At 48.0% G+C, this 27,822-nt stretch overlaps 1 protein-coding gene and 2 long non-coding RNA genes across 5 annotated transcripts in view; 2 read left to right on the top strand and 1 right to left on the bottom strand.

The window, feature by feature from the left end:
• Positions 1–22,120, top strand: part of POU2AF1 (POU class 2 homeobox associating factor 1) — a 29,053-nt gene extending 6,933 nt beyond the window's left edge. For 2 of the 3 annotated variants that reach the window (XM_045482743.1, XM_045482745.1), the window contains exons 2-5: positions 17,928–18,058; positions 18,573–18,615; positions 18,700–18,965; positions 21,622–22,120. In XM_045482743.1, the coding sequence (XP_045338699.1) occupies positions 17,928–18,058; positions 18,573–18,615; positions 18,700–18,965; positions 21,622–21,936 (755 nt within the window). In that variant the 3' untranslated portion in view covers positions 21,937–22,120. Of the gene's footprint in view, positions 1–4,896; positions 4,970–17,927; positions 18,059–18,572; positions 18,616–18,699; positions 18,966–21,621 lie in introns of those variants that run through there. The other variant, XM_045482744.1, reaches the window with a different exon arrangement.
• Positions 13,968–24,057, bottom strand: LOC123600637. Its single transcript, XR_006713717.1, has 3 exons — positions 23,945–24,057; positions 23,798–23,857; positions 13,968–14,255 (listed from the first exon to the last, which is right to left on the bottom strand). It is a non-coding gene; the product is annotated as an uncharacterized LOC123600637 (long non-coding RNA).
• LOC123600636 lies at positions 23,971–24,991 on the top strand. The gene is made up of 2 exons (XR_006713716.1): positions 23,971–24,341; positions 24,712–24,991. It is a non-coding gene; the product is annotated as an uncharacterized LOC123600636 (long non-coding RNA).
• The last annotated feature ends 2,831 nt before the right edge of the window (positions 24,992–27,822 follow it).

Below are 27,822 nucleotides of genomic sequence, written 5' to 3'. Positions count from 1 at the left end.
GGAAAGGCCGTGGGGTCCTTCACATGATTGGCTTTGTTTTTCATCCACGGCTGCCCTGTGGCCTGGGGTTCAATTCCTCGGGCCTGTTGCTGTCTGAGTGACTTAGGTTTCTGCCGAAGGTGTGATTTGTTTGCGTGCGTGCCCTGGGACAATGTGGAAACTGGGCTTTGGTCAGGCGTGCCTCCACTCGCTCCGCTGTCCTGCCTAAGTCACTCTTCTCTGCGCCTTGGTGGCGAGGCCCGTGTGTCCCAGTGCAAAGGGGCAGTGGGTTTATCTTTAACCTTAATGTTTATCCCTGGGGTCGGATGGAACAACTGTGAACTTTACTTTCCATTATGTGGGATCAAACAGAGACTCCTGTTATTAATAATGGAAATCATACAGAGATTATCTACAACATTCCTTTCTTGAAATAACAAAGTCAACTCAACAGCCTCATGAGACTTGAACCTTACCGGGGCTCCGTTCTGTGCTACCTCAAGAGAGAAATATTACCAAAAAAAAAAAAATCACTCTGTCTTTTCCAAGGTGCTTGGGTCTTTACAATGCCTTTTAACAAATTCATGTACACCCTACTGCAAGCAAACTTCATATAAGAGAATCTAGATTTACAGAAGATGATACATTGGGGAGTCTTTGTTTATTTTACACAAAGATATTCTCCTGGAGGCCTTGAAGTTCTGAAAATACACCTTCATCGATGAAAACGTAACTTAGAGTCCTTTATCACCAACTCACTGTTCTCCTTTGTTACTTGTGTAAATTCTCTGGAATTGAACTTGTTAATGTATAATTTGGAGGAGTGATTTCAAAATCTCTCAGACTGCGAGGTCTCATCGTTGATACTAGCAAGATGCATTTTTTTTTTTTTTTTTTAATGAAAAGAGATGAACTTCCATTTGGGCTTGAGAGCTATGGAATCCTTCCAGAGCAATTAGAGGTATGCTGATATGGGTGGTGTGCATAGTTATGTGAAGGAAGATCCTGACCTGCAGAGGTAACGGCAGCCGGCCCCACGGGACAGCTATGCAGCCGAGGCAGGCATTCTTGTCTTTACTGGAAGCGTTGAGCATCCATAAGCCCTTACGCTTAGAGCTGAATTGGTGGATTTTAGATGAGCCCTTGGGGGACTTCTGCCTTGGTTCCTACCTATTCAGAGTAAGTCATTTTCCTTTTCTTTCTTTCTCTCTTCCTTCCTTCCTTCCTTCCTTTCTTTCTTTCTTTCTTTCTTTTTTTTTTTTTTTAAAGTTTTAGGTTTCTCATATGTAAAATGGGGTAAAAATACTACGTATTCCTCAGAGCTACCCTTACCTTGGTGAGCTGAGATGCCACCGTATTGTTGATGGCTGTCGTTTGCCTTCAGTGTCTGGGATACGGGTTGCTTTCCTGCGTTCATGAGCCGCCATATTCCCCCTTTTTGGTTATACGCTGCATTTTTCCTTCTCTAGTTCCTCTTGTGATATTAGCAGTGGTTTTTTTGTTGCTTTTTAAGGGGATGCTGGAGGCATGTTTCTTGCTGACACCCCAGAGGTCGGTCAGGTCCAGCAAAGCCGCATCCTTAGGGAGACTGTATTGTAAACTCCTCAGTGGAATAACTGGAATGAATGGTGTTACAGGTTCGGATGCATACAATCCAAATTATCTTTAATTGTCCTTTGGCACCTTAAAGGAAATTAAGAAAGGCCCTGGGCACCGGACCCCTTACCCTGGATCCAAGTAAAACCTTCCTCCAGGACACTGAGGGGTCATAGGTGACTAGATTCTGTGGGGAAACCGGTAAAAACAGGGCAGCATTGTCAGCCCACTTAGAATCACCTGATGGAAGGGCAGAGTTTGAAATCAGACACTAAGAGTGCTGAAAAGGCACTTTCTTTTTTCAGAAAACACCCTCGGGCCATGATCTGAAATGACTGTACTAGGGGGTTCTGGAAAGGGTTAAGAAAACATCCACTTTGTAAATGTTGCCTCCTCCCTGCCTGGCCCATGATCCCTGTTTGTGAACGAAATGTGAACACAGACTCTGGTCCAGATCAGCTCAGAAATGCTGACACACAGAAGTGGAAATCTTCGAGCCTCATCCATGGATCTGAGCTTTGCTTGACTGGCCAGTTAGATAAAGAAGTCACGGCCCCTGCAGATTCCCTTCTGGGCTCTGCACTTCGTCCTACGGGTCCCGAGTGGACGTGAATTCACATCCACCCCGGTGAGAGGTCCTTGTTAAGGTCAACTGGCTACAGTGCAGTAGAAACAGCAGAAGCGATGGGGTGAGGCAGGTCTGGGTTTGAAAGTTGGCTCGGCAGCTTGATTATTCAAACTTCTCAGGTTCTTAAAAATCTGGGAAATGGGAATTTTAATGCCTGCCTTACAAGGCTTCTGTCAGAGCTAAAGTAGGGAATGTACGTAGTGTTATCAAGTCTCCTGAGTGTGGTGAGAGAGAGTATGTGCTGTCCTGGGATATCTCACTTGTGTCCATCTGGAAGGATCAGGGTTACGCTAAATTCCTTCCCGTCTCTCCTTTTCCACAATTTGATTAGCAGAGTTAAAAAGACATCACCAAAATATTCGTGAGTGACAGCATCTTTCAAACAATTTTTCGCGGGTCTAAATCAGGGATCTGCAAACCACAGCCTTAGTGCCACATGGGCCCCACTAACTGTTTTTGCAAATAAAATTTTATCAGAGCATAGCCGTGTCTATTCACATATTGTTGGGCTGCTTTTGTTACAACAAAGAGTTGAGTAGGTGCCATATGACCTACAAAGCCTACAGTATTTACTATCTGGTCCTTTACAGAAAATAGTTTGCTGACCTCTGAACTAAAATGATTTGGTTCATACTTTAGATACTCTTTTCCTTACGTTTCTCTGCGTCCTGGGGTCACACAATGCCAGCGCCAGTGGGAGGTAAAATTTGCAGTCAATTGATTAAGCGATTTGCATAATGCTGAAATTTGATTTGATTGACTTCTTCCTTGAAAGCTATGGAACCGTGTATAATAAACTCAACACCATTTGTTACAAAATGAATGAGTCACATAACTGCTTTTTCTTGTTGTTCTTTGTGTAAGGGAAGGTTTACACGATAATGAAAGGCAGGCTGCCTGATTTTCTTTGAACTGGCTAGTTGCCTTGATACCCCATAGACACGGCCTTGGTGTTTCTTTGCTGTGGTGCCCAGGGAGGCACTTTACGAACAGGAAATGGTTATTAAACTATTATGGCACGAATGTGCCTTTGCTTTCCGACAACTTCAACAGAGCACAGGTTCACAAATAGATACATTAGGGTGTCAAAATTGTCATTCACGTAGAACTCTGGATTTTACTCCAGGGTTCCACTAAACAGCCAATTAGAAAAATTTTTTTTCTTGACATTTATTTTTGAGAGACAGAGAGAAACAGAGCATGAGCAGGGGAGGGGCGGAGAGAGGAGACAAGAATCCGAAGCAGGCTTCAGGCTCTGAGCTGTCAGCACAGAGCCCGATGTGAGGCTCCAACCCACAAACTGTGAGATCATGACCTGAACCGAAGTCTGATGCTTAACCAACTGAGCCGCCCAGGCACCCCTGTAGCCAATGTTTTTTAATGTTTATTTATTTTTGAGAGAGAGCACAAGCAGGGGAGGAGCAGAGAGAGAAGGAGACAGAGAATCTGAAGCAGACTCCAGGCTGAGCTGTCAGCACAGAGTCCGACATGGCACTCGAACCCACAAGCCTTGAGATCATGACCTGAGCCAAAGTTGGATGCTCAACTGACTGAGTCACCCAGGCCCTCCAAAATAGCCAATTTTTAAAGGGAAGTGAAAATTCAGTAAAACGTAAGAAACGCCTATAGTAGTCATCTACTGTTTGGAAGTCTATCTCTTGCAGGAACTCAGTCAAACTGGTAACAAGAAGTAATGTAGGTCTGTGCAGCGCCTCTAACATTTCTATTGTGTGTTACAACCTTTGCCCACTTAGTAGGCACCTTTACTTCTCACCAAGTTTATGTTATTGATTCAGTGGTTCTTGTTGATAAGGACAAGGAGGGTCTAAAAGACAGACACAAAGTCACATGCACAGAAGGAAGTAAAGTAAGTGACAAACATCTACCAAGCACACAGATTAGCTGGTAAAAAGAGTAATCTTTCAAGGTGGACACTTCCTTCTCCCCGTATTCACTAAAGAAAAATGCCAACTTTGTTTTTCTCTATACCCAGAAAGCTCCCAAGTCAGAGGTTTGGAAATCTCTCCTCCAGTTTAAGTCGGTAAATCTGTTCTGTTGTAAGGAACAAAAAGAACCAAGGTTGACTACACTTATTAGCTAAATACCTGGACATTTAATTAGCTTAGAAGTTCTGTAAATTTTTGCTTTTAAACCTTCCCATTACAAAATAAAGGTATTAGGTTCTTTCCTCCTTCTGATTTCTTTCTAAAGAAGTTTATTTGCCTACTGATGAAGATGTCACCAGTTTCTGACTTTGAGCCAACCAAGTCAAGGTTGGTTAATTAAGATTATTAACGTAAGTTTCACATTTATAAAGTACTTGGCAACATTCTAGTTTAATCATTTTTGTAGAACAAATGTTTGAGGAGAGTGGGCTTGCCTGGGATAGAGAGGCTTTCTCTGGAATCTTCTTGTCCCGGTTGTGTGATGGTCTGGCCAAAGCATTGTTCTTTAAACTTTTTTTTTTTTTTAATGTTTTCATTTATTTTAGAGAGAGAGAGAGAGAGAGAGAGAGAGAGAGAGACAGACAGACAGAGCGTGAGTGGGGGAGGGGCAGAGAGAGAGAGAGGGAGACACAGAATCTGAAACAGGCTCCAGGCTGTGAGCTGTCAGCACAGAGCCCTACGTGGGGCTCAAACTCACGAGCGGCGAGATCATAACCTGAGCTGAAGTTGGACACTTAACCGACGGAACCACCCAGGCGCCCCATGGACAAAGCACTGTTCTTGCAGACAGGAGACGTGGAGTTTACTTTCCAATCTACAGGTAATTAGGTGTGGGGTTACAGGCAAGCCACCTAAGCACCTTATTTCTCAAGTGTTCCAGCTATAAAATGGGACTTGCCCTTTCCTGGCTAAGAGCAGGGAGAGTGAACTTGACTTCATCTTCTTTTTCTAGCTGTAATTTCTGAGCTTTCGTGAATGCTTATACCAAATAAATACATGTTTTCAAACCCAAGTCTTTAATTTAGTAGAAGGCATGCTCCCATCTGCACAGAGCAGTGCTTTTCAACCTTGGCTACGCATTGGAATGCTCTGGGGAATTTAAGAAATCCTAATGCCCAGGTCCCAACCCGAGGGTTCTCATTAAATGGCCCTGGGCATTAGCTTTTCAAACCTTCCCAGGCAATTCTCATGTGCAGTCAAGGGGAGAACTACCGAGCTGGAGGTTACAGGGGACGGCTTCTAATATTCCTTTGGACATTGCAGTGCCGTGGGCAGGACACGTTCCATCCTGTTCATAGGGGTACGTACCAGCTACGGGGCACGGAGTACTTACTTGGTGCCTTACACTGTGTCACATGTTCTGTCGCATCAGACTGATTACATTTGGTTGCTAGTGAGGAGACCTGAAACAATGTGGATTTGAATAAGACAGCGGCATTCGCTCTGCCACACTGAGCAAGTCCACAGCAGGCTGTGAAGGGCTGTATGCAGACTCTACGGTCCCAGCGACACCTCTGGCTACTTCCATCTTTCCGGTCTGTTGTCCTTGGCATGCAACTTTTGCCAAAGTTGCTTTGTGGTTGTGCCACTTTAGCTCCAGCCACCACCTCTGTGTTTTGGACACGGAAGAAGAAGAAAAAAGAAAAAAAAAACAACCCCCCCACCCCCCATCGTGTAGGGTTGTTAAGTCAGAAAGGATAAGGCTGATGTTGGGTGTGGCAGTGGCCAGTCTTTGCCACACTTTGGATATATTATCTCACTTAATCCTCATAGAAACTCCGAGAGGCAGGTTCTGTTTCAAGCTCCATTTCCTGGATGAGAAAATCTGAGCTTAAAGATTAGGTTAGTAACTCACGCTGAGTATTGTCTTACAAAGCTGTCCTGTGTCCCCACCACAGGGCTCGGCTCACTCCCGGGGCTCAGAAGGGTGCTCTTGGTAAAGGCACAGGCCTTCCTCGTGAGATAAAGGGATGGACACCCGATGGCAAAAATCAAGTATGGCAGCTGGCAGACTGATGTTCATACTTCACACCCTCATTCTGATGCGTGCGTTTCATCTAACTTACTGAAAGAAATAAGGTCTTTGCTTCCTTACCTCCCGCACCGGGCTCTTTGCACACATTTCAGCTGCAATGGGAGGGCTCAACGCGGAGAGAGTGACCCAGAATCTCCCCCTCCTGCCAACGTGCAGCCCATCTGTTTTCCGGGCAGCACTGATGAAGAGCTGTGTGGAAGCCTAAGCTGGGACCCAAGCTTCTGCCTCCTCGGCACTGCCTTCTTTTTGAACTATCTAGACTTTGGAAGAGTCAGGCTATCCGTTCACACACGCGTGTGGTGTGGTGTGGAAAGCAACATCTAGAGAGTAGGGGTTTATTTGGAATCAGAGTGCCGTCTCTGTTCTTTCTATGCCGTTAGCGGTTTAAAGTTTAGCCTCCAGTGCAGACAGATCTGAGTTTGAGTCCTAGGTTTACGCCTCACTTTGTTGCCATTTCCTTAAGTATATAATGGGGCTGTAGCTCTTACCTCACAGGCTATGGTACGTGTTTACTACTGTGCTTTGCATTAAGTCAATGCTCAATAATAAATATTAGTTACTATTCTTAATTTCCCGCTCCCTCTCGCTCTACGTCTGAGAATAAAGCTGATGCGGCTAATTATAGATTGTAATTTGTGTGGCCTCTGAGTTCTGCATTTCTTGTGAAATAGCAAGGCGGCACATTTCCAGTCTTGTAACTTGTGGTGGGGTTAGTGATCAGGGCTAATGCCGATGGCGAAGCTGGCCATTCTGTGACCAAACTTGGAACTGGGGCCACAATTTTCAATCACGCCTCATCAGGCGGCAGGCTCCTACTGACTGTTTTTTTTTTAATTCACAAAATTGGACTGAGGTGTTTATAATCTAGCCGTCAGGAGAATGACCCTTGAATTTTTCAAGAAATAGCACAATGATACCGAAAACTGAAACACCAGTGTGCTGCCTTTCTTAGTAATGGTTTCATCAGTATCACTTTCTGGGAAGAACAGGCAGCCGAAGAGTTATAAACCAGAGATATTCTCAGACCAGGTGTTGGGACCAAAAAGGATCTGACCACACGTGAGAAAAGCTGCACTCCTCTTTAATCCTCTAGAAAGACGCATATATGTAATTGGAAGATAGGAAGCAAATATACAAAGATTGTTATAAATTTCCAGGACTAAGAAATGCTGGGGAGATAGAAAAGAGAGAAAAAAAAGAGAGACAAGAGAGTTGAAAGTTGGAATGCTGGATGAAAGCAACACCAATTCAGGAAAGAAAGGCATGGAAGGAAAATCAATCACCTGGGTGTCATCCTTTGCGTGGGGACCTCCACCCAATAATGGAATTATTCCTAGTAGGGAAATCAAGCAATGAAATAAATGATCTTCAGCAGTGGAGAGTGGAGGATGGAATCAGGGAAGGTATCGTGAAGCATGTGGCATTGGATATGGATCTTCAAGAATAAATGATAAAACGATAGTCAGACTTCTGGTTTAGAACTTGGGAGAGGAAGAAGCCTATGCGGGATATAACATGTGAGCATTAGGAAGAAAATCCGAGGATGTGTAGGCTGGTGTTTACAACATTTTTTTTTTTTTTTTTTTTGGCACAAACCTCTTTATTCAAACCAAACCTACTGCAGAACTCCAATACAGAAATAAAAATGGAGCCATTTGGGGAGGATATTGAAGCTCTGACTGCTTATTCACCCCCAGATTCTCCTACTTCCTTCCTGTTGTTGGCCACTCTGGGTGCCTTCACTGTATTCCAAAGTTCTTTAGGTCATAGCTGGACAACCATGACCCGGACCCATCCTCCACTCATTCAGCAAGATTCCTCATAGCTGGTCATAAGTCCTTGGGTTAAATACTTCCAGGGTAAAGGCTACATACACTCCCGAAGCCAAGTGAGTCACTGTGAAGCCTGTTGTATTGGTCTCCATTAAGCTCTGAAACTGTGAAGGTCATATTTTCAGTCTATGTGGGTATCTTGTGAACAAAGAAGGGCATCTGTTCCTCAAAGATTGACCTGGTGACTCCTCTCCCCGGCTTGCTATTCTAGCAACTTCATGAGGGAATGCCCTCATGTCATGAGGCATGGTTAGTAAACCAGAGACTTGGCAAAAAAGCTCATCTTGACTGGCAGTTATACCTCACATCGTGAATCAATTATAAGGTCTAATTTCACTCACAGGGGCTGTGCCCCAGGCCTTGAGGTTGGAGCATTTGGATCTGACCCCAAATGTACAGCTGGTGTTGGGTCTGAAGAGTCTTCCTCCAAGGAAGTGGTCTTGGGAAAATTTGATTTCCTTACTCTCTTTGGTCTGGAAAATCTCAAACTTGTGCTCTCAGTGTGTGCTCTCAGTGTAGACCCTCTCTCTCCCCATTCTGATTCCTGTTTCTCTTGATAATGCTAAGGCAGTGCTCCCAGTATGTCAACTGGAAGTCTGCCTTGCTCTAATAGGTGATAAAACTTCCCTCCCTGACCACCGAAGAGCCTCCCCATTCACACTGCCATGTTTCCAACCCATATGGGATATGTGCTCCTAGATTTCTAGCCCTGTGGAGAAGTACCATGACCATGGTCTCAGTCATGGCTCTGTCTCTGTCCTTTGGGAGATACACAGAAATTCCTTGAGGGGCTGTATCTGAGGTCAGGACAAGGACATGCCATCTTACTCTGTCTGTCTCTCAGAAATCTCCCAGGTGCTCCTTCCTGGCATTCTTTAAAAATTGAAATCTACCACAAACGTACTCCTCTACTGGCTTCTGAAGAAAGACATAAAGGCATCCTTCTGCTCAGCTCATGGTACCTTTAAGAGACACCAATGCTAGGATTTTGATGTCTCCTGTCCAGGCTTGTTCTGTTTTCAGTTGCAGTCTTTGACCAGTCTCTCTGCAGCATCTTTGGCCCCCTGTCTCCTAAGCATGGCTCTCCTGCTGCTTGGAGACACCAGGCCCAGATACCTGAGGGATGACTTCCAGGAGCACAATGAAGGCAGGTTGAGACAGGCCTTGCTGGCCACAGACGCTCTGGGTGTGTTGAGGATAGAGACATTCAGTATCAGGACGTAGCAAGACAAGGGCAAGTTAGAATCATCACACAAGGATTAGCTACTTCCCTGATGAGCGAGGGGCTGAGGTCACAGGAGAAATAGCCATTTGTTGAACACCTGTTATGTACTAGGTGCTTAACTGTGTTAATTTCATCCAGTCCTCATGGTAATCCCATGAGATGGATATCATTACTCTCATTCAGCAAATAGGGAAACCGAAGCACATACATGTTAAATGATTTGGCAAGGGTCACGCAGTGATAAGCTATGTAGTAGGCTTTCCAAACTAGGTCTGCTTGAGTCCCAACAGGATCATGCCACTTTTCAAGGCCAAGGATTTTAGGGTTCCGTTAGATGCTTCTTCCCCTCCCCACTGAAAGAAGTCCACCCTTAGATGGAAGTGGATTTTTACTTCACTGGGAGCGGTTGTATCCTGACTCAAAAGCTCCCGCAAATATGAATCTCAGGGAGTTAGATTTGAGATATAGAACCTCTGGAGCCAGCCAATTTCTATCTCAGAATCTGAGTTCCTAGGACTGGCCTTCCATGGGCTAATCAGCCAAGATAGGATAAGACCAGCTGGTGTAACATCTTTGGAGTTCATCCAGGACCCCTAGGCTGGGGGTGGACCCTGAACATCTGGAACTACTTTGTGTGTCTTGGGCAGGACTTACATTCATGGTGTGGGCTGAGCCTGACCCCAGACTAGTTTCTCTGCCTCAGAAGGAGAACAACCATGCCTCTTGCCCTGTCCCCTTTACATAGCCCCTACAGACTGGGGACCCCCATTTGCTGCTTAAGTAAGTCCAAGTAAGAATAAAGTGGTGGTGGGAACCAGCCAAACAAGCTAAAACACTTCAACTGTGAGGCACTTGCAGCTCTGTCATAGTTTGCAACTCTAGCTTGTGCATTTATTCAATTAATGTCGATATCCCACTAGACTAGACGGTGAGCTCCATGATGGTTGGGACCTGGTTTACTCTGCTTAGTGAGTATTTGTTCAGGGCTCTCCTAGTCTTGTCCTCTGCACTGGGACCCAGTGTATCTCAGATGGGAGCACTTTCTGCTCTGGTGACCCGGGTTTCTGTAAGAGACAGGCAGATGCAGCTGGTTTCTCAGGTGGACCTATCCACTGTCATTTCAGTCGAAAATACCAAAAATAAAACTTTGCGGGGAATTGTTTGGGCCTCTCAGTTCTCGTCACTCATGTGAGCACACTGCTGGTAACCTTCTCATGGACTTCTTTTTCACGTCTCAGATGGGAAACACTATTTCTTGGGGAAATTGGCAGTCAAAGGAGACTGGATCAGGGTGGTCCAATCCCAGACTCCAACGAGAGGAATGAGGGTCAGAACCTGGCAGGGGACGTTTGGTGACTGACCTCCAGGGTTACCCAGAGAGATAAATGGACTTGCCCAGGCAGAGGACAGGCAGGTGATGAGGCAGAAATGGACTGTGCTTGGAATCAGAGGTCCTGGGTTTAGCTGATGACAAAGCTATTTACGAGTGTGGACTTGGGCAAGCCACTTCACATCTCTGGGCATCGTGTTCCTCATCAGTGGAAAGGAGGGTGAGAGGGAGACCGACCCTGCCTATTTCAGGAGTTGTGGTGAGGCCACACTTGAAATCATTTGTGTCAAGGCTGTGTGAGTCACAGAACATTGTGTGCAAAGGTGAGCATGGTGATTTCTGAATTCCTGGGGGCTAAGCTCACGACCAGGAAACACATGCCCGAGTCTCCACAAAGAAGAGGCAGAACACAGACACTGTTTCTGGGAGTAGAGAGAGCAACCCAAGAGCCTTGTGTGGTCTGCTTGTTCTGCTGGAGGTTTGGAGGGAGGATGGACGTATGGTGTGGAAGGCCCTGAGAGTCCTCGGGGGAAGGATGTCTCCGCAGCGGTGCCCATGAAGAGAGTCTGAAGGCTCTGGCACTAGCAGCCTTTTGGCTGACCTCTCCCAAGGTCATGGAGTGGGACATCCAGAACTTTGGGACAGTCCAGGTAATATTGAGGCTGTGGAATGGGAACCCTTCATGCAGGAACCTGGTGGAAAGGAGCAGACTGCAGGAAAACTAGCTCTCTGCTTAAGCCTAACATAACCTGAGAGCAGTGTGGTGACCCTGGGTATTCATTCCAGGCTGACTGGGGCTTCCCTTCAACAGGGATCACTCGGCCCCTAGACCCCTTTGGTCAGGGACTCTGTGCTTTCTAAGACTGAACAAACCTCTGTGGTCACCCCAGATATACTTTAGGAGCCTTCCCTGGCTCTCTCAGGTTGTCAGCTCTAGGTCCTTTTGGCCCGCCCAGGTCTGTGGCTCTCCTTCATCCTTTCCCAGTGACCTGCCTCTGTGGGGCTGATGGAAGTATGCCTCTTAGAATGGAGACAAAGAGAGAGGAAACGTCACTACTTTTCCCTTTCCTTCTCTGATGAGACCAGAGAGCCCAAGATCAGCTGCCATCTTGGAGCTCTCCTGGTGGAGACGTACCAGTCTACACATCAAGATGCCACGACTTACTCCTTTTCGGCTGCCTCAGCAGCCTTACAAGCAACACCAGATTGTAATTCGGTTGAGGTTCTACTTTCTCATATCTTCTAAACACCTTCAAAGGCATTTTTTGTCCATCTATCTTTTTCCGCCTCTGCCCTGAGTGTTATCCAGATTGCTAGAACGTAGGAGTGACATGGTGATACCTCCTAGCAGCAGAGCCCTTTCAGTTCAAACACCAGTGAGTGGAAAGCCCACATTTACATGCGCATGAAATCTCTTTGTTGGAGTCCATTAAAAAAAAAAAAAAAAAGTAAACAGCAATCCAGTGTAAATTGGGCGGGAAAGCTTTTCTGTAGCGTGTCAAGTCCAATCTTTGGCCAAAGCCCAAGTTCTTGCTTCCTGTTTGGAAAAAACTCAGCCATTGTCCATGAATGGAAAGAACAAATTTGAAAACTTTGACTCAGATCTTCACCAGAAGAGGAACATTCACATTAGTGTTTCAATTAAGGATGTGGATAATCCTTTAGCCACATGAGCTAAACTTTCCCAGGCGCCCTCAACTACCTTAGGCAGAGAACACAAACAAACTTCTTTACGTTAAAGTGAAAAGTGTCAGCAACTTTTATGACTCTGTTTTCACTTAGAAGCTAGGACAAGTTTGTTAGCCCTGGGCTTGAATTCCTATTGTTCACTTATTTGTTTTTGGTTTTGCTACAAGTGAAGAGAAAATTATTTGTATTTCTCCTTAGTGGATCTTTAAAAAAATAATACTGAAGGCTCAACAGCAAAAGAGAATAATATTTACCGAGGTTACTTGGAGTGATCAATAGTGTGTCATGTGTCCTTCTGGGCTAGGAAGGTTTTGTCTTTCAAAATGGCCTTGTGTGGCTGCAGGAGGGAGGTTCAACCAGTCAGTTGTAAATGGAAAGCACTTTCAGCGGGGTAGATAGACGACATGAGCGAGATGGGTTCCTCTTCCGGGTTCCTTGATGGTAGAAATGTAGGCTTACCCTGGATCCCAACTAGCCCTTACAGCAGCAGTCCTATCTGCTGTTGAACTTACTGCCTGGCCCTGGTGGCTCGCAAGAAATCTGTAACAGGACAGCGGCTAGGAGAAGCGTCTTCTTTCAAGAGGACCCTTGACACTGTTCTAGGTAGCACCTGGCTGATGAAGGCTCTCTGAAAGCTGACTGGAGGAGAAGTTACAGTGACAAACGCCTGGGTGTGAGCTCCACCAGGAGCCATGAGGAGGGACCTATCTCCTTAGCTTCCTCACTGTGGCGTGAATGTGGTTTACACGGGGCGATTAAATAAACAAGTGCTGACAATTTTGCATATGTCCTCGGTGATATTTATTATCCCTTCATCAGGGAACTGGAGGGCCGTGTTTATTTAAATGAGTAGCATCCATATGCTTCCTAAGCTCGGGGCGAACACACACGATGCCCGCATGCAGACAGAGCACAGCCAGAAGTGACCCGTCGGCTTGATCTGTCATGGTCTGTGCCCTCCAGTGGAACGACAGCTGCAGGGCTCTTATTTTTGTGACGTGGAGCCTGTCCGGCTGTGTGGCAGGGGGAACTGAAATGTCTTCTGCTGACTTTTTATACCTTCAGATTTTTTTCATCGCTTATTTTGGAAAAGGAAAGCCCTCACTGGGGCCAAAGTTATAGGTTTTTCTGTAAACGAGTTTTGTGGGGTTTTTGTTGTTGTTTTTTGTTTTGTTTTGGTTTTTTTCCCCCAAACTCCACTGGCGACTGACTTCCAGTGGTGGGAAGTAACATGGCTGAACGTTACTCGCCCTGAGGAAAGGAGATTCCTAGCAAAGGCCAAGAGGCTCATGTTTAGGTGGAAAGATTTTTCTCAGTGACGGACACTTGGCTGCTCCCAGGAGACTTAAGGGCCTTCGACCACAGGATAAATGGTGAGGAGGCTTCAGGCTTTCAGGACAAGCTGCCGTTTGGTCAGGGGACTCCTAACACTTCTGGTCAACTCTACTCTGGGAAACTGGACCGGGTAGCATCATTTTGATCTCCTGCTTTCTTTTCTTTGTCTCTTATTTGTTATTAAACTATTTTAAGAATCTTAAAAATGTTCTTCTCAGTATTCTAGTCTAGTTGTTTTAAAGTGGCTCCGTTCAGGGATCCCCACGCCCCCAAGGCAAAGCAATCTCGATTTCAGACAAATTTCTTTTCACCTTTCAAATTTTTATGCTGGTTTCTCAGGCTGGTGGCGGTGGGGGGGGGGGGGTTACAGTGTTTACCATAGAATTAGAAACGTTTATTGTTGCTTTACAAAGGTTGGTGTGAAAAGGACTAACTGCAGGTTTTGGCTTTGCAAATAGGCTTGGCCACTGGGGTCCTTTGGGAATTGTCCTGAGGCTTCTGATTCTGGTATTTCACGGTCACTTTGCAAAGACACCGGCTGAAGCACCCTCGAGCACTCCAACATGCACACTGGCAGTCAGTTCCTGGATTCCTTGGCAGCTGGTTGTGGGCTGGTAGGTGGGGAGGCAGCAGGTCCTTGAGAGCTCTGGGAGTTTTGCACTAGGAGGAGGTGGGGACTTAGAAACTGCTCTCCATATGGTCCTTGTGCCAGGGCACACCTGTTGACACTGTGGCTTCTAAGGAAGTCCAGACATCAGAGGGTGATGCCCTCAGCTCACAGCACCTCCCCCAAGCCCTCTTTGTTCATTGATTCAAAAACAACAGGAGGCAGGAAGCCCTCCCTTGACAAGATCCTGGAAATGCCCAGCTGGCCCCTTTGCAGCCAAGTGTTCGATGTGTCCACTTCCTGGGAGGGAGCGGGTGGGGAGTCCTCTGGGCCCTTCCCCACAAGCGTACATGCAAATCAGAGAGGCTTAGCCGTATACCTGTCTTTGGTCTGGACTGAGATGTGAGCACGTGGGATGGAGCCTTTCTTGCCCCTCAGCTGAATTAAGAGTGTGGCCACCGTTCTTAGACCCCCAAATAACCCTGTCCCCTGAGTTTCTTCTGAGTGTGCAATGCCTCAGGCTGCACTCATGCCTAAGAATAGCTGGAAACCCAGCTGCAGACAAGTGTGGTCTGATATGGGCGCGAATAAAGCCACTGTGGGTGACTGAGAATGAGTGAACAGAGTGTGGGAGGGCAGGCGCCCCTGTTTGCTGCCATGTGGGGCCCCACCTGGGGTGTGTGGCCAATGCTGGGCATCACTGATCATGAGAGAAAGTGGCACAAGGAACCCGTGTAGGAGTGAGGCACCCAGAAGGAGGGTTAGAAGGATTCAGAACATGTCATTAAGAAATAGCTGCAAGAACAGATATGCATTCAGACTACAGGGGACCTGGTATCTGCCTTCCGATGCTGGAAAGAGATACGACTACTGCCGATACTATTAGCTCACATGTATTTAATGCTTGCTGAGCACACGCTCTGTTGCAAGCATTTACTTGGGAATTCTCAAGCCTACCAGGTATGTGCCATTATGATCTTCATTTGCAGAGGTGAGAAGGCTGTCAATGGATTCTGAACGGCGAGTTTCATCAGAAGGCAATGCCAGGTGGGGCGCCTGGGTGGCGCAGTCGGTTAAGCGTCCGACTTCAGCCAGGTCACGATCTCGCGGTCCGTGAGTTCGAGCCCCGCGTCGGGCTCTGGGCTGATGGCTCAGAGCCTGGAGCCTGTTTCCGATTCTGTGTCTCCCTCTCTCTCTGCCCCTCCCCCGTTCATGCTCTGTCTCTCTCTGTCCCAAAAATAAATAAACGTTGAAAAAAAAATTTTTTTTTTAAAAAAAGAAGGCAATGCCAGGCAAAATGGCGCTTGTTACCACGCGGCCGGTCAAGCAAGAGGATAGAGTTTCCTGACACTGGAGCTCCCCAGAGGAAGGTGGAAATGGGTGGAGGGAGGGGAAGGAAAGTAGCATCTACCATAGCTGGCCCTGGCCATGGCTTTGCGAACCTCTGGCGTATTATTGCAGGGAATCCTCACAACTACTGTGTGAGACGTGGGTTATTGAGGCCCAGGGGTGTTAAATAAATCATCCGAGACCTTGCCACCAATAAGCGACAGCCCAGTTTTGCATACAGGTATTTTTGGCTCTCGAGTCTGTTGTTAATGCTGCTTTTACGAAGGTGATGGTGCCCAGGTAGTGCTGGGGCACTGGTATGGGGCTGGATCTCTCTGCTCCACACTCTAGTTTCAGTCTGATTTTATGTCGGTTGTAACTGTTTCATTGCACGTCTCTCCCACTAGATGCAAGATGCATGTGGGCAGGAGCCATAGCTATCTTGCTCAGTGCTGTATTCCCAGTGCCCAGGGATAGTTGGAAGAATGAATGAGTATCAGTTGAGACTCCTTGTTACGATGGGGCGGGGTAGGGGGTGGGGGTGGAATTAAAAAGAGGATAATTTATCTATCAGGACGTTACAGGGAAACTCTGGTATTCGATTAGGGATGGTTATCAGTGATGCTAACCCCAGCAGAGCTTCAGAATCACCCAAAAGCCTTTTAAAATATAGATTCCTAGGCCCACATCAACCCCCAGAATCGGAACTACCTGGAAGCAGGGCCTGGGCATCTGCACTGTGTACCACTCCCTGGTCAATTCTGCTACCTGGCCAGGTGAGGAGGCCCCATGGATGCATCTGAGTCTGGGGTTCTCTGTATTATGTGTCCCCGGGGCTCTTGGACACCCCTTTCCCTCCCCCTGCTGCCTCTCTACCTGCTGGGCTTCAAGGCCAACTGCGTGTGTGCCTGGAGCATGGATGGAGGTCTGGTGCCGGGTCAGGCATGAGTTCTTATCAGTTGGGTATTTACTGAGCAAAGTTCAGCCAGGTAGCACTATGGTTCCGGGTTTAATAGATACCTAGGCTTCCAGGCTTTTGATTCAGAGTCCGGGTCCCTGGGACCCTTATCAGTGGATGATAATGGGCTCCCTGTGTGAGTCCCCAGGGCCAGGGCTACTCACTAGTCTTGGCTGACCCAGGCCTGCCCTCCAAAGGCCCAGGGCCCTAGACTGTGGGCTGTCTGGGAGGGCAGATGGTCAGTGCCCAGCCATGACTGCTTCTGGCTTGCTCTCCCTGGCCAGGAAGTGCCCGGTTCCAGCTCAGTGCTTTGGTTTCCCAGCTTTGATGACAAAGGGCACGGGGAGCCTTCTCTCTACAGCAGGGCTGGACACTCTCTGGCTCCCGGTATGTGGATCACCAGTGGGTATTGGTCCTCTGCCCTGGGAGCCACGGAGAATCCAGGAACTGTTCACTGCAGCCCATTCTATGGGTCCAGGAGAGGGGAAGGCGGGGGGGGCGGTGAATGGCAGCACATTCCAAATAATCATCCAACCGGTTAATCAGCAAATCCCTTACTGAGCTCGCTGTGGACATGCGACTTGGGAAGATACAGAGAAAGAAGGTATAGTATCTCATCTTGAGAAGCTCATCATCTGGTTAGGGGCATACGAAATTTACACCGAAGGATTACTAATTATTATATAGCAGATTGCAAATTTATTAAATGCTTGCTCTGTACCTGTTTTATACTAAGCGTATATGTGCTCCCCATTTACTAGGTCAGCGACCCCTTATGACATTCGTTTGGTAAGAAATTGCACAGAGAGGTTTAGTAACTTGCCCAGGATCACATAGCTAGAATGTGGCAGGGGCAGATTTCGAGGCCTGTGCCATCCGACTCGGAGTCCCTGCTCTTTTGCCGTCCTCTACTGCCCCCTATGAGGAGCACTAACCAGGCCTAAGAGGCTGGAGGATGAAGCCACTTCTGTGGGCAGCCGTGGGCCACCAGGAGAGTTGCACTAGTCTTGAGCCAGGACAAATCAGGAAGCTGAGAAGTGTGAGCGTGAATCCTGACCACTGGAAATCCCAAGTAAAGGTGAGGAGAGGAGACAAGCAGGAAACCAGAGAAGTCTGAGTAGACCTTCTGGCCAGAGTCAGGGCTTATTAGTCCTTAGTGTGCAAAGTGGTCGGAAAATGGGTTGAGCTGATGCAGCCCAGGACTTTCAATTGTACATTAAGTTTACAGGACTGAACTGGTGAGGCAGAAGGGAGCTATAGACGGTTTGGGGCAGGAGGAGTGGCAATACTGGGGGAAATTGTCTAGGAAGTCTCCCGGGTCCTCCCTGCTCAGGCACAGCTGAGGTGAGCCGGCAGACCCTTGAGAAGAGGGGAGCATACGCTGGGGTGGGGGCTCCTCTGAGAGGCCGATGAGCGCCAGCGACATTGTTTTTCACAGCCTCGGCACCAGAACAGGCCCCGGCTCCACCCCGGCCATACCAGGGCGTCCGTGTGAAGGAGCCAGTGAAGGAACTGCTCCGGAGGAAACGTGGCCATGCCAGCAGCGGGACGGCTGTCACACCTACGGCGGTGAGGGGGTCGCTGTGGCCCGAGTGTGCGTGTGCGTGTGCGGTGGGGTGTCCAAAGGGGCCCTGGCTCTAGGCGAGACTCAGCGAGGCCACAAAGGCAACACGCTGCCAGGTACGGCTGCTGAGGAATGGGCTTAGGGGAGAACAGGTCAGTGATCCCTGGGTAGACCAAGGAGGACTGGGGCCATGGGCTGGCCCCATTGAACAAAGCCAATGCCGGGGGCCTGAGTGACCAGATGACTCACACGTCCTGGCGTGAGCTGGTGCCCCCTTGGGAAGACGACGAGGCCAGTTCCCTACGTGCACAGGCTTCTTGCTAAACGGAAACACGCATCCCCCAAAAGTATAGGTGGTGACGGCTGGGACATGACATGGATGTTTTGGTCTGAGAAGGAAGATTCCCCCCCATCACCCCCCAGCGTATACTTTCCTCCCCTGGGGCCCTCTGGGCAAGTTTTCTGCAGAGGGCCAGTTGGAGAGAGCTGAACACTGATCCTAGTCTCTCCTCCCTCTAGGTGGTGCTGCCCCATCAGCCCCTGGCTACCTACACCACAGTGGGTAAGAGCTCCCCACAGCCCTGGTCCCCTCCAGGCCCCTCGTCTGGGTCATACCTGCAACTCTGTAATTTCCTTCTTCCCACAGGTCCTCCCTGCCTTGACATGGAGGTCTCCGCTTCCACAGTGACAGAGGAGGGGGCCCTGTGTGCCGGCTGGCTCTCCCAGCCGGCCCCGGCCACCCTCCAACCCCTGGCCCCGTGGACACCCTACACGGAGTACGTGTCCCACGAAGCTGTCAGCTGCCCCTACTCGGCTGACATGTACGTGCAGCCCATGTGCCCGAGCTACACGGTGGTGGGGCCCTCCTCCGTGCTGACCTACGCCTCCCAGCCGCTCATCACTAACGTCACGGTACGTCACACAAAAGCATTGCTGCACCGAGGACACCCTTTGGAACCTGGGCTGACTTCCTGACCCCTGATCGTTCTTGCTACTGATTCTCAGGATAACTGAGTCTTCAAGCCCTTCCTGTCCCGCAGGGAGGCCTGCTCTTCCCATTGACCTTCTGCAAAGAAGGCGGATGGCCTCCCTTGTCGTACGCTGTGCTCTTTGGGGCGGGGATGTTCTCCGGCCCTTCTGCCCTAAATCTCCCCGTGCTGCCCCCAAAGCAGAAGGTCTTGGTTGGAAGTTTCGGTTTTCAGTGAATGGGGGTATCAGGTGAGGTCTGACTGGGGCCTTGTGCCACACCAGGGCTCTCTTTCTATGCCGCTGACTTAGAGGCTGATCGGTCACCTCATAGTGGGATTTGCAACAGGTGACACGACTTTTCAGAAAACTACTTTTGATGAAGTCAGACCCACCTACGGGGTAATTTGTTGAGTCCTGACTCTAGCATCAGATTGCTTGGGTTCAAATCCTTGTCCCTTACTAGCTATGTGATCCTGGACTGAGTAGCTTAATTTCTCTGAGCCCTGGTGTCCTCATCTGTGAAATGGGTATATTAACAAGAGGGCTGATGTCAGGTTCAATCGGGATGATGCCCGTGGAGGACTTAACACAGTTCCTGGCATACAGAAAACACTCAATAAATGTTACGTTATGATTGTCTCAAAGTCGGCCAGCAACATTAACCGAGGGCTGCCTTCGAGTGCCCGATGGGAAAGAAAGGGCCTGCTCCCCCAGACACAAAGAAAGGAAGAGAAGTGGTTTTATGTGAATGGTATCTGTTTGAGCAAAGGAATGGGAATCCCCTAAGCGTTCGGAGGAGGAAAAGTCTATGGGTGTAGCTATATCCGGCCTCAGTTCAGGGAACACTCGGGGGGTGCGAGTTGGGGCCTCAGGAGTAGCTGCAAAGCCCACATTGAGGTGGAACTGACTTTGGTTCCCCACCTCCCCCCACCTGTTTCCCTCAAGGGTTCAGCGTCATGCTGTTGCACCTGCCCTTTCATCACCATCCAGGCAAGGGCCCACAAGAGCTCTCCTCCCCCAACCCTATCTGGCTACTCTGCAAACCGGTTGTGGGCATGGATGATGGTGGCTAGAGGAGTGAATTCAACATCTTTCCCAAGCAACTCATTTCCATATCGGGGGCCTTTGGTGGGGGCGGGAAGCGGTGGACGTAATGGTTCTCAGTCATTTCAATCCCAAGGATTTCTCTCATTATTTATCCTTTCATTATCCCCACCTCCTACCTTGAAAGGCTCTGTGTATCAAACAGACCGTATTTATTAAGAAATAATTTGTTTGTTTTGCCGCTTTGTAAATTAACGCATCAAAGCCGGTGAGAGCTACTAGTCAGCACCCCTGATTAGCAGGAGATAAGACCTGTTAAAGCCCGGGTTGATGGAATTCTATCCCTGAGCAAAGAAATCTGCAGTCCCCGGTTTCTGACTCCACAAAGTAGGATTTCCATGGGAATTTTGAAATGCTGGAAACAGTCAGGCTTTGCTGGGAGGCTGGAAGGCCTCTGAGACCCTTCCCAGCTCTGTCATTCTATAGAAAAACACCCTAAAGCCTTGCTACTCGAGCTTCGGTCCCCGGACCAGCCACCCTGGCGTCACCAAGGATCTGATTGGAGATGCAGAATCCCGGACCCTACTCCAGACCTCTTGTACCAAAACGGGCACTTAGCAAGATTCCCAGGGGACTGACATAATCTCTTTTCTAAATGACTCTGTTCCCAGGGGCGGTAGGGGGAGACTTCAGCCTCTCTCACATCATTTCACGCAGAGATCTTCCTCCCCGTCCCTGCTGCCTCAGCTGCGGGAGATAGTCGGAATCCAGGCCCTGCCTCTCTTGCAGGCTTGACCTCAAGTGTGGTTTTATAAAGTGACCTTTATAGGGTGGTTGTTGCCCACGTGAGGGGTATTGTTTGTAGGGCACCTGCGAGAAGGGCCGGGGACAGCCAAGGGGGCCCAGCTCAGAGACAGGAGGATAAGAATGTGGCAGGCACCGGGTTCCCCCAGCGTCCAGGTCGGTCCCGAGCACGTGGGAGATGAGTGGCACCGTGTGGGCGGACCTCAGGGCGGACCACACACCGTGTGTGTCCAGGCGTGACAGCGGCCGCCTGGGGGTACAGCTGCTACCCAGGGGGCAGTCTCCTTAACAAGCTGTATTTTCACCAGTTTTTAAGATGTGCATCCCCCCCTCCCCCGCCTCCACAATTTAATATCTCTGAAATTAGGTTGGAATTCGTATGCAATAAAATCTGGAAAAGCGTCTCCAATTGGCTCAGCCCTGCGATGTCAGTCCTGCTCGTAAGGGACCCCACAGAAGAGAAAAATGGAGGCGGGGGGAGGTGGTGGGAGCCAGGACTTGTAGCTAGTGAGAGTCACGGGCAGGGATCCAGCTAAAGTTTGCGTGGCTTCTCCTTGGGGGGAGACACCGAGCAGGTGGAAATGGAGCCCCCTACCCCCACCCCCACCCCCGGGCTGAGAGCGCAGGCAGGGGCCAAGTTGAGGGGGCCGGCGAGCTCCCCACCGGGAGCAGGACGAGCGCGGACGGACAGACAGACGAGCGGATATCCCCGGGGCTGCTAACCCTTGGTCCCGTGTCTTCCCCATCACAGACGAGAGGCGCGGCCGCGCCCACCGTGGGGCCCCAGCTGGAGGGCCCGGAGCACCAGGCGCCCCTCACCTATTTCCCATGGCCGCAGCCCCTGTCCACACTGCCCGCCTCCACCCTGCAGTACCAGCCCCCGGCCCCAGCCCTGCCCGGGCCCCAGTTCGTCCAGCTTCCCATCTCCATCCCCGAGCCGGTCCTTCAGGACACGGAAGACCCCAGGAGGGCCATCAATTCCCTGACCATCGACAAGCTGCTTTTGGAGGAAGAGGATGGCGACGCCTACGCGCTCAACCACACGCTCTCGGTGGAAGGCTTTTAGGGCCTGCTCGCCCCGGAGAGTCCTGCTCCCCGAGCCTGGGATTTTACACGGAGCCTGGGATTGAGCCTCAGATTCACGCCTGTTTGGAGTAGCTGTCTCACAACTACACTTTCCACCCTCAACTAGAATAATTGGCTTTCCTTCCTCCCTCCCCTCTTCCTCCTTCTTTCCTCCCTCCCTCCCTCCTCCTCCTTTCCTTCCCCCTTGCCTTCCTGCCTTCTTCCTCCTTTTCTCCCTCTCCCCTCCTTCCCTTTCTGCCTTCCTCCCTCCACCCTCCTCCCTTCCCCCTCCTCCCTTCCTCTCTTTCTCCTTTCCTCCCTCCCCCGAACCCCTTCCTCCCTTCCTCCTTCCTTCCTTTATTTTTTTTTTTCCATTTCTGTTCCTATCTGAGAAGGAATTATAGAGATTTTTGTGGTAATATTGATGCCAGTGTTGCAAACCCATGTCCCAGGTGCTTTTATTTCTGCCTCATTTTGTTCATTGGAGCAGCAGCCCAGCTGAGCTGTCTTGGGGCCAGTGCCGCCCTGCCCTCTGTCATTTTGAGGTGTATGGGGTGGCCTTGCAGACCCACTGCCCAAGTCCTTGAGCTGTCAGTCCTCACCGTTGATTCTTTGCTGTTCTCTGTGCTGGCCAGATTTACGGTCTAGGCAGCAGAGTCCCAAGGCCTGGGGCTCAGTTAGGTGGTGGGGGTGGTGTTCCAGGGGAGAAAAATCAACAGCAGAGTGGGTGGGTTGAGGGACAGATGAGGGAGGGGAACGTTGTGTGTGTGTGTGTGTGTGTGTGTGTGTGTGTGTGTGTCCGCCCGTGGGCATGCGTTGCGGTGGGGGGAGGGGGAGGAGAAGGTTGGGTGGGGAGAAGGAGGACTAAGGAAACACTGAGCTTCAGATTACTTGGTTATTAAGAAGGAGAATAAACTTAAGAGCAATAATTGCTTCGATTGGTGGTTTTGTCGCTCTCCTTGAGGATACTTGCAAGGAAAGCCGAGCTCTTATAATCGGGAGGGTTAATACCTCTGATGGCGCCTTCCCACGTGCGGACCCTCCGTGGTGCTCGCTGTGTGCGAACCAAAACTCACTGAAGCCCCGTGGGGGCGGGGTCCTCGCTCAGTGCCACACGTGGTTCTTCTGTGTCTTATAAAGAGCCATCATTGTGTGGGACCACAGCCTCCTTCTCAGGCACCTTCCTGGGGGCTTCTAGAACCTCAGCCGGAAGTACCACTGGGTTTAATTTCAACGGATATTTTCTGGCTGGGGGGCCTCCAAACTGGCTGGTGCTGGAGCACAGCTGTTGCTGGGGGCGTTCATCTGACAGGGGCTGTCATCTGCTGGCTAACCCCATTGTCAGCACTGGGCAGACAGCTTAGTTGGTGGAATCCATGACGAGGTAATAAACTTCTCTCAGAAACAATGGCTTCTTGGACACATTTTCTTGCCCTTTTAAAATAAAAACTCCAGAAAGTTGTCTTTCATTGGATTTTTTTTTTTTTCTGCTTTGGGTTTATTTTGACCCACATGTCTCAGCATCTGCCTAAAATCTCAATACGAATATCTTGAATTATTTTTACTCAGACTTACTCTTTGGATTTAAAAGCGTAAAATTTCAGGTACCGAATTGACATCTTTGTTGGTAGTGACGGCGAGTAGGCAAAGGAGGTGGGGGGGGGCGGTTTCAGGCCTGTTGGATCAAACACCCTGGTTTCCTTTAAGAAAACACTATGCAAGATTTTTCAGCCTACTCTTGGAGGGCTTGAGAGGACGTAGAAACGATGTCTGTAGGGGAGTTAAGTTGGCAAAAACTACCAAGGAAATAAAGTACTTTAAGTGTTTGCTAAGATTTAAACAGTGTCTTTTGGTCTCCTTACCTTGAGGTGAAAAGGTCTTGGTTGTAATAACCTCCCTCAGTTTCTTCCTGGGTTTTCCTGCTAAAATGGAAACATGTTAATAAAGATGTGCTCAGACTCCTGTGCCGAAGCACCGTTTTATTTCTTATCAGATTAATCCCCCTTCACCTGCAGTTCCGTGTCGGGCAGTGTGAGTGTAGGCAGCCGCTTACACCAGTCTTGTTGACTTTGCAACTTGATCTATAGCAAGGGAACAAGGAACCGGCCCCACCTGCCTGCTGCCCAGCTCCCTCGGGCACAACGTGCGAGGCCCGTAGCCTTGTCTCCAGGCGAGCGGAGATCTGACATGATGAAGGAAACTGTTTAACCCTATTGCCCTTCCTGGGTGTTATTCATGCTACATGAGTCAATTCTCGTGATGCCGGGTGTCCAGAGGTAAGTTCAACCACTGGTACCTCCATGTGTCAGAAGCTAGGCCCACAGGAAGCCAGCTCTCAGGGCCAGACATCACAGTGAGAGGGACGGTCAAGAAGCCTGCCAGTCCTCTGGAACACCAGTCCTTAGAGTGAGTAACGGATTGGAAGGTCTCCTTTCCCAGGTGATTTTCTGAGTTACTAAGAACTTCTGAGATCACTGCCTTCACTGTTCATCTCTCCTGGGGTAACTGTTTTGTTTTGTTTTTTTTTTTTTTAATAGTCCACTTTATTCTGCCCTATGTCTTGTGTCCAGATTTTGGGGGACAATAGTATCTCCAGCTATTTCGTGTGCTTTACTTGATCACCACTGTTGTCTTTCTTCTTAGTCTCTGTGTAGATCATAATCCAGAATAAAGACACGAAAGGAAACGTACTTGAGGATTTCTTCCCCCTCTAGTTTTACCAACACTCAGTGGGAGGGGAAGATCTTTTAAAAATGTACTTTGCCTCTGTCACCAGCTTCCGTGATGCCCTCGGTCTGCAGTGTGGAACATATGGCCGCCTTGGTCTAGGTCGGTGCCCTGTCAGATTCTGATCCGTGAAGCTGCCCATTTCCAGCGTGAAATGAGGCAGAAAGGAGAAGATGAGTACCCGGTGGGACAAAGAAGCTGGGCCTCTACAAAATAATAATGCCACCACGAGGCTCAAATTCTCTGATCCTTCGTCTGCAATCATCTCTCAGTGGAATTTGGAGACGTGTTCTAAACATGAATTTCCTGAAATCAGAAATCATAGATCACTCATTTTGTAGTAACCTACTTTGTGAATCAGAGGTGAGGTACTCAGTAATTGCTTGCTGAATTGCATGAATTTGGGAGATTTTCCATCGATTCTGTTGAAGGAATACGGATATGGATGACACAGTTGATTACAGTGGAGCCTCCTTTCTGAGACTCACAGACACATGATGTTTCTCAGATGCTTTTTTTTTTCCCCCTTAAAGCTTGGGTAGGAGCTTCCATAAGCTGGCGTTCTTATTCGTTAGTTCTTCCAGGTACACCTATGGATTCTTTGGAAGGGCTTTACATTTTTTTCTTAATTAAAAATTTTTAGGGGCACCTGGGTGGCTCAGTCGGTTAAGTGCTTGACTCTTCGTTTCGGCTCAGGTCATGATCTCGCGGTTCTTGAATTCAAGCCCCGTTGGGCTCTGCGCTGGCAGCCAGAGCCTGCTTGGGATGCTCTCTCTCTGCCTCTCCCTCGCTCTGTGCCCTTCTCTTGCTCTCTCTCTCTCTTAAGATAAATAAAATAAAATTTTTATTTTTTAAATTTTATTATTTTTTTAAATATATGAAATTTATTGTCAAATTGGTTTCCATACAACACCCAGTGCTCATCCCAAAAGATGCCCTCTTCAATACCCATCACCCACCCTCCCCTCCCTCCCACCCCCCATCAGCCCTCAGTAAAATTAAATTTTATAAAATTAATCAATTTTGTCAAGAACACTCAACATACTTGTAAGTATACCATACAGTATTGTTATCTCTAGGCACAATGTTATACGTCAGATCTCTAGAACTTATTCATGTTGAATAACTGAAATGGAATACCCGCTGATTAGCAACTCCCTCTTCCCCCTCGGCCTAGCCCCTGGCAACCACCATTCCATTCTTTGCTTCTATGCGTTTAACTATTTTGGCAAAACACTCGTGGACGTGGACTTGTACAGTGTTTGTGCTTCTGTGACTGACTTTTTCCACATAGCATAATGTCCTCGATGGATAAAGAAAATGTGACCTATACATACAATGGTTATTCAGCTTTAAAAAAGGCAGTCCTACAGGACATGACAACATTGACGAACGTGACCATTCATTCATTCACTGAATATGTGTTATTCAGTGGCAGCTCTGGGCTAGGCAGGCATCAAGAGTTATTACAGATTTCTGCTTTGAAGTAGTTTGCTAGTGCAGTGATCTCTTTTCAGTGTGAGTGTCCATCCCTATGCATGTATATTTAGTTATTTATAAATCGTATCCCTGAACTCCTCTATGAACATAATATCCATTATAGAACGGTCACAAGAGAAATTTAAAAGATGAAGTAAATATAAAACATAATATTTTAAAGCATTGTTTCAGTCATTAATATAATAAAATTCTTTTAACTTTATTAATAATTAAAGTTATTTGTTACTGATAAATCATAAATAATAATAAATAATGTTTAGAAGGAGAAATATTATTGAATATATCTAAATTGATTTTTAAAATCTTTGTGATTCTCCAGGGACGCCTGAGTGGCTCAGTCGGTTAAGCGTCCGACTTCAGCTCAGGTCACGATCTTGCAGTTTGTGGGTTCGAGACCTGCGTCAGGTTCTGTGCTGGTGGTGTGGAGCCTGCTTGGGATTTGTTCTCTGTCTGCCCCTTCCCCTGCTTGTGCTCTCTCTCTCAAATAAAATAAAATAAAATAAAATAAAATAAAATAAAATAAATCTTTGTGATACTCCAAGTTGAAGATCTGGGTCTACGTTCTATTATTTAGGTACTTGGTTTGAATGGATGTCATAGCTGAAAAAGATACCATACCAAGATATTGAGATCCAAATAAAAATAGTAAATCATTGGCTGTGCTAAACAAATTAAAAAATCATTTCATAACCGCTTCCATCAATTTTGCAAAGCTTTATTTGTAAATCTGGCTGGTAAATTGCCATCCTAGCTGACATCAATTAGTCTTATAAACTCACTGAGGGGGCTGCCTTTTTATATTTTCAACACACTGAGTTAAAACCACTCAAAATCCTTATCTGGAAAGTTCTTAAACAAGCTAAAACATTCTGCTTCTACTTAAAAAAAAAAAAAGTATGAAGACAGTTTTCATAGGTGACATACACCTAAATCATAATTGTCAGCAACAATAGCCCATGATGATGGATATATTCCTCAACATCTACTAAACTTTCACTTTCTAAATGTTTTCCCCATTGCATGAGTTTATAAAAGCATCATTAAAATGTCATCTTTGTTTTGATGGGCTGGTTAAATGTAAATTATGTTCGTTACTTAAAAAATATCTGAGGCGCCTGGGTGACTTGGTTGGTTGAACGTCCGACTTCGGCTCAGGTCACGATCTCCTGGTTCATGAGTTCAAGCCCCAAGTCGGGCTCACGACTGTCAGCCCAGAGCCCACTGCGAATCCTCTGTCCCCCTGTCTCTCTGCCCCACCCCTGCTTGCACTCTCTCAAAAATACATGAAACATTAAAAAATCTGCAGGTAACATATTTTGCACAGTAAACTTATCAACCAAAAAAGAATAGCAAGTTTAGGTAAAAAATATCCACAATTCATGTTTCAGTCTGACAGTTCTTTGGAGTTTTAGCCGGGAGATAATCAGGGATTCTCTTCATGGTGCAAGAGTCCCATCCCACTATAAAGCGTGCGTCACTGAGAGGTGCTGTGTCCATAAGGTTAATCACACAGATGATCATCCTGTAAAACTCACTATGTTGCAATTTGATGGAAGTGAATGAACGGAGCAAAGGCACCACCATCAACCTTTCTCCCATACAGGACGTCCTCGTCTCTCTGGGGACGCTCTCAGACCCACGTGTCACACAGTTTGGGCGC

This window comes from Leopardus geoffroyi, chromosome D1 (assembly GCF_018350155.1).
Source record: "Leopardus geoffroyi isolate Oge1 chromosome D1, O.geoffroyi_Oge1_pat1.0, whole genome shotgun sequence".
Taxonomy (NCBI): Eukaryota; Metazoa; Chordata; class Mammalia; order Carnivora; family Felidae; genus Leopardus; species Leopardus geoffroyi.
The sequence above is the reverse complement of the archived record's forward strand: the minus strand, read 5'-3'. Positions and strand labels throughout refer to the sequence as shown.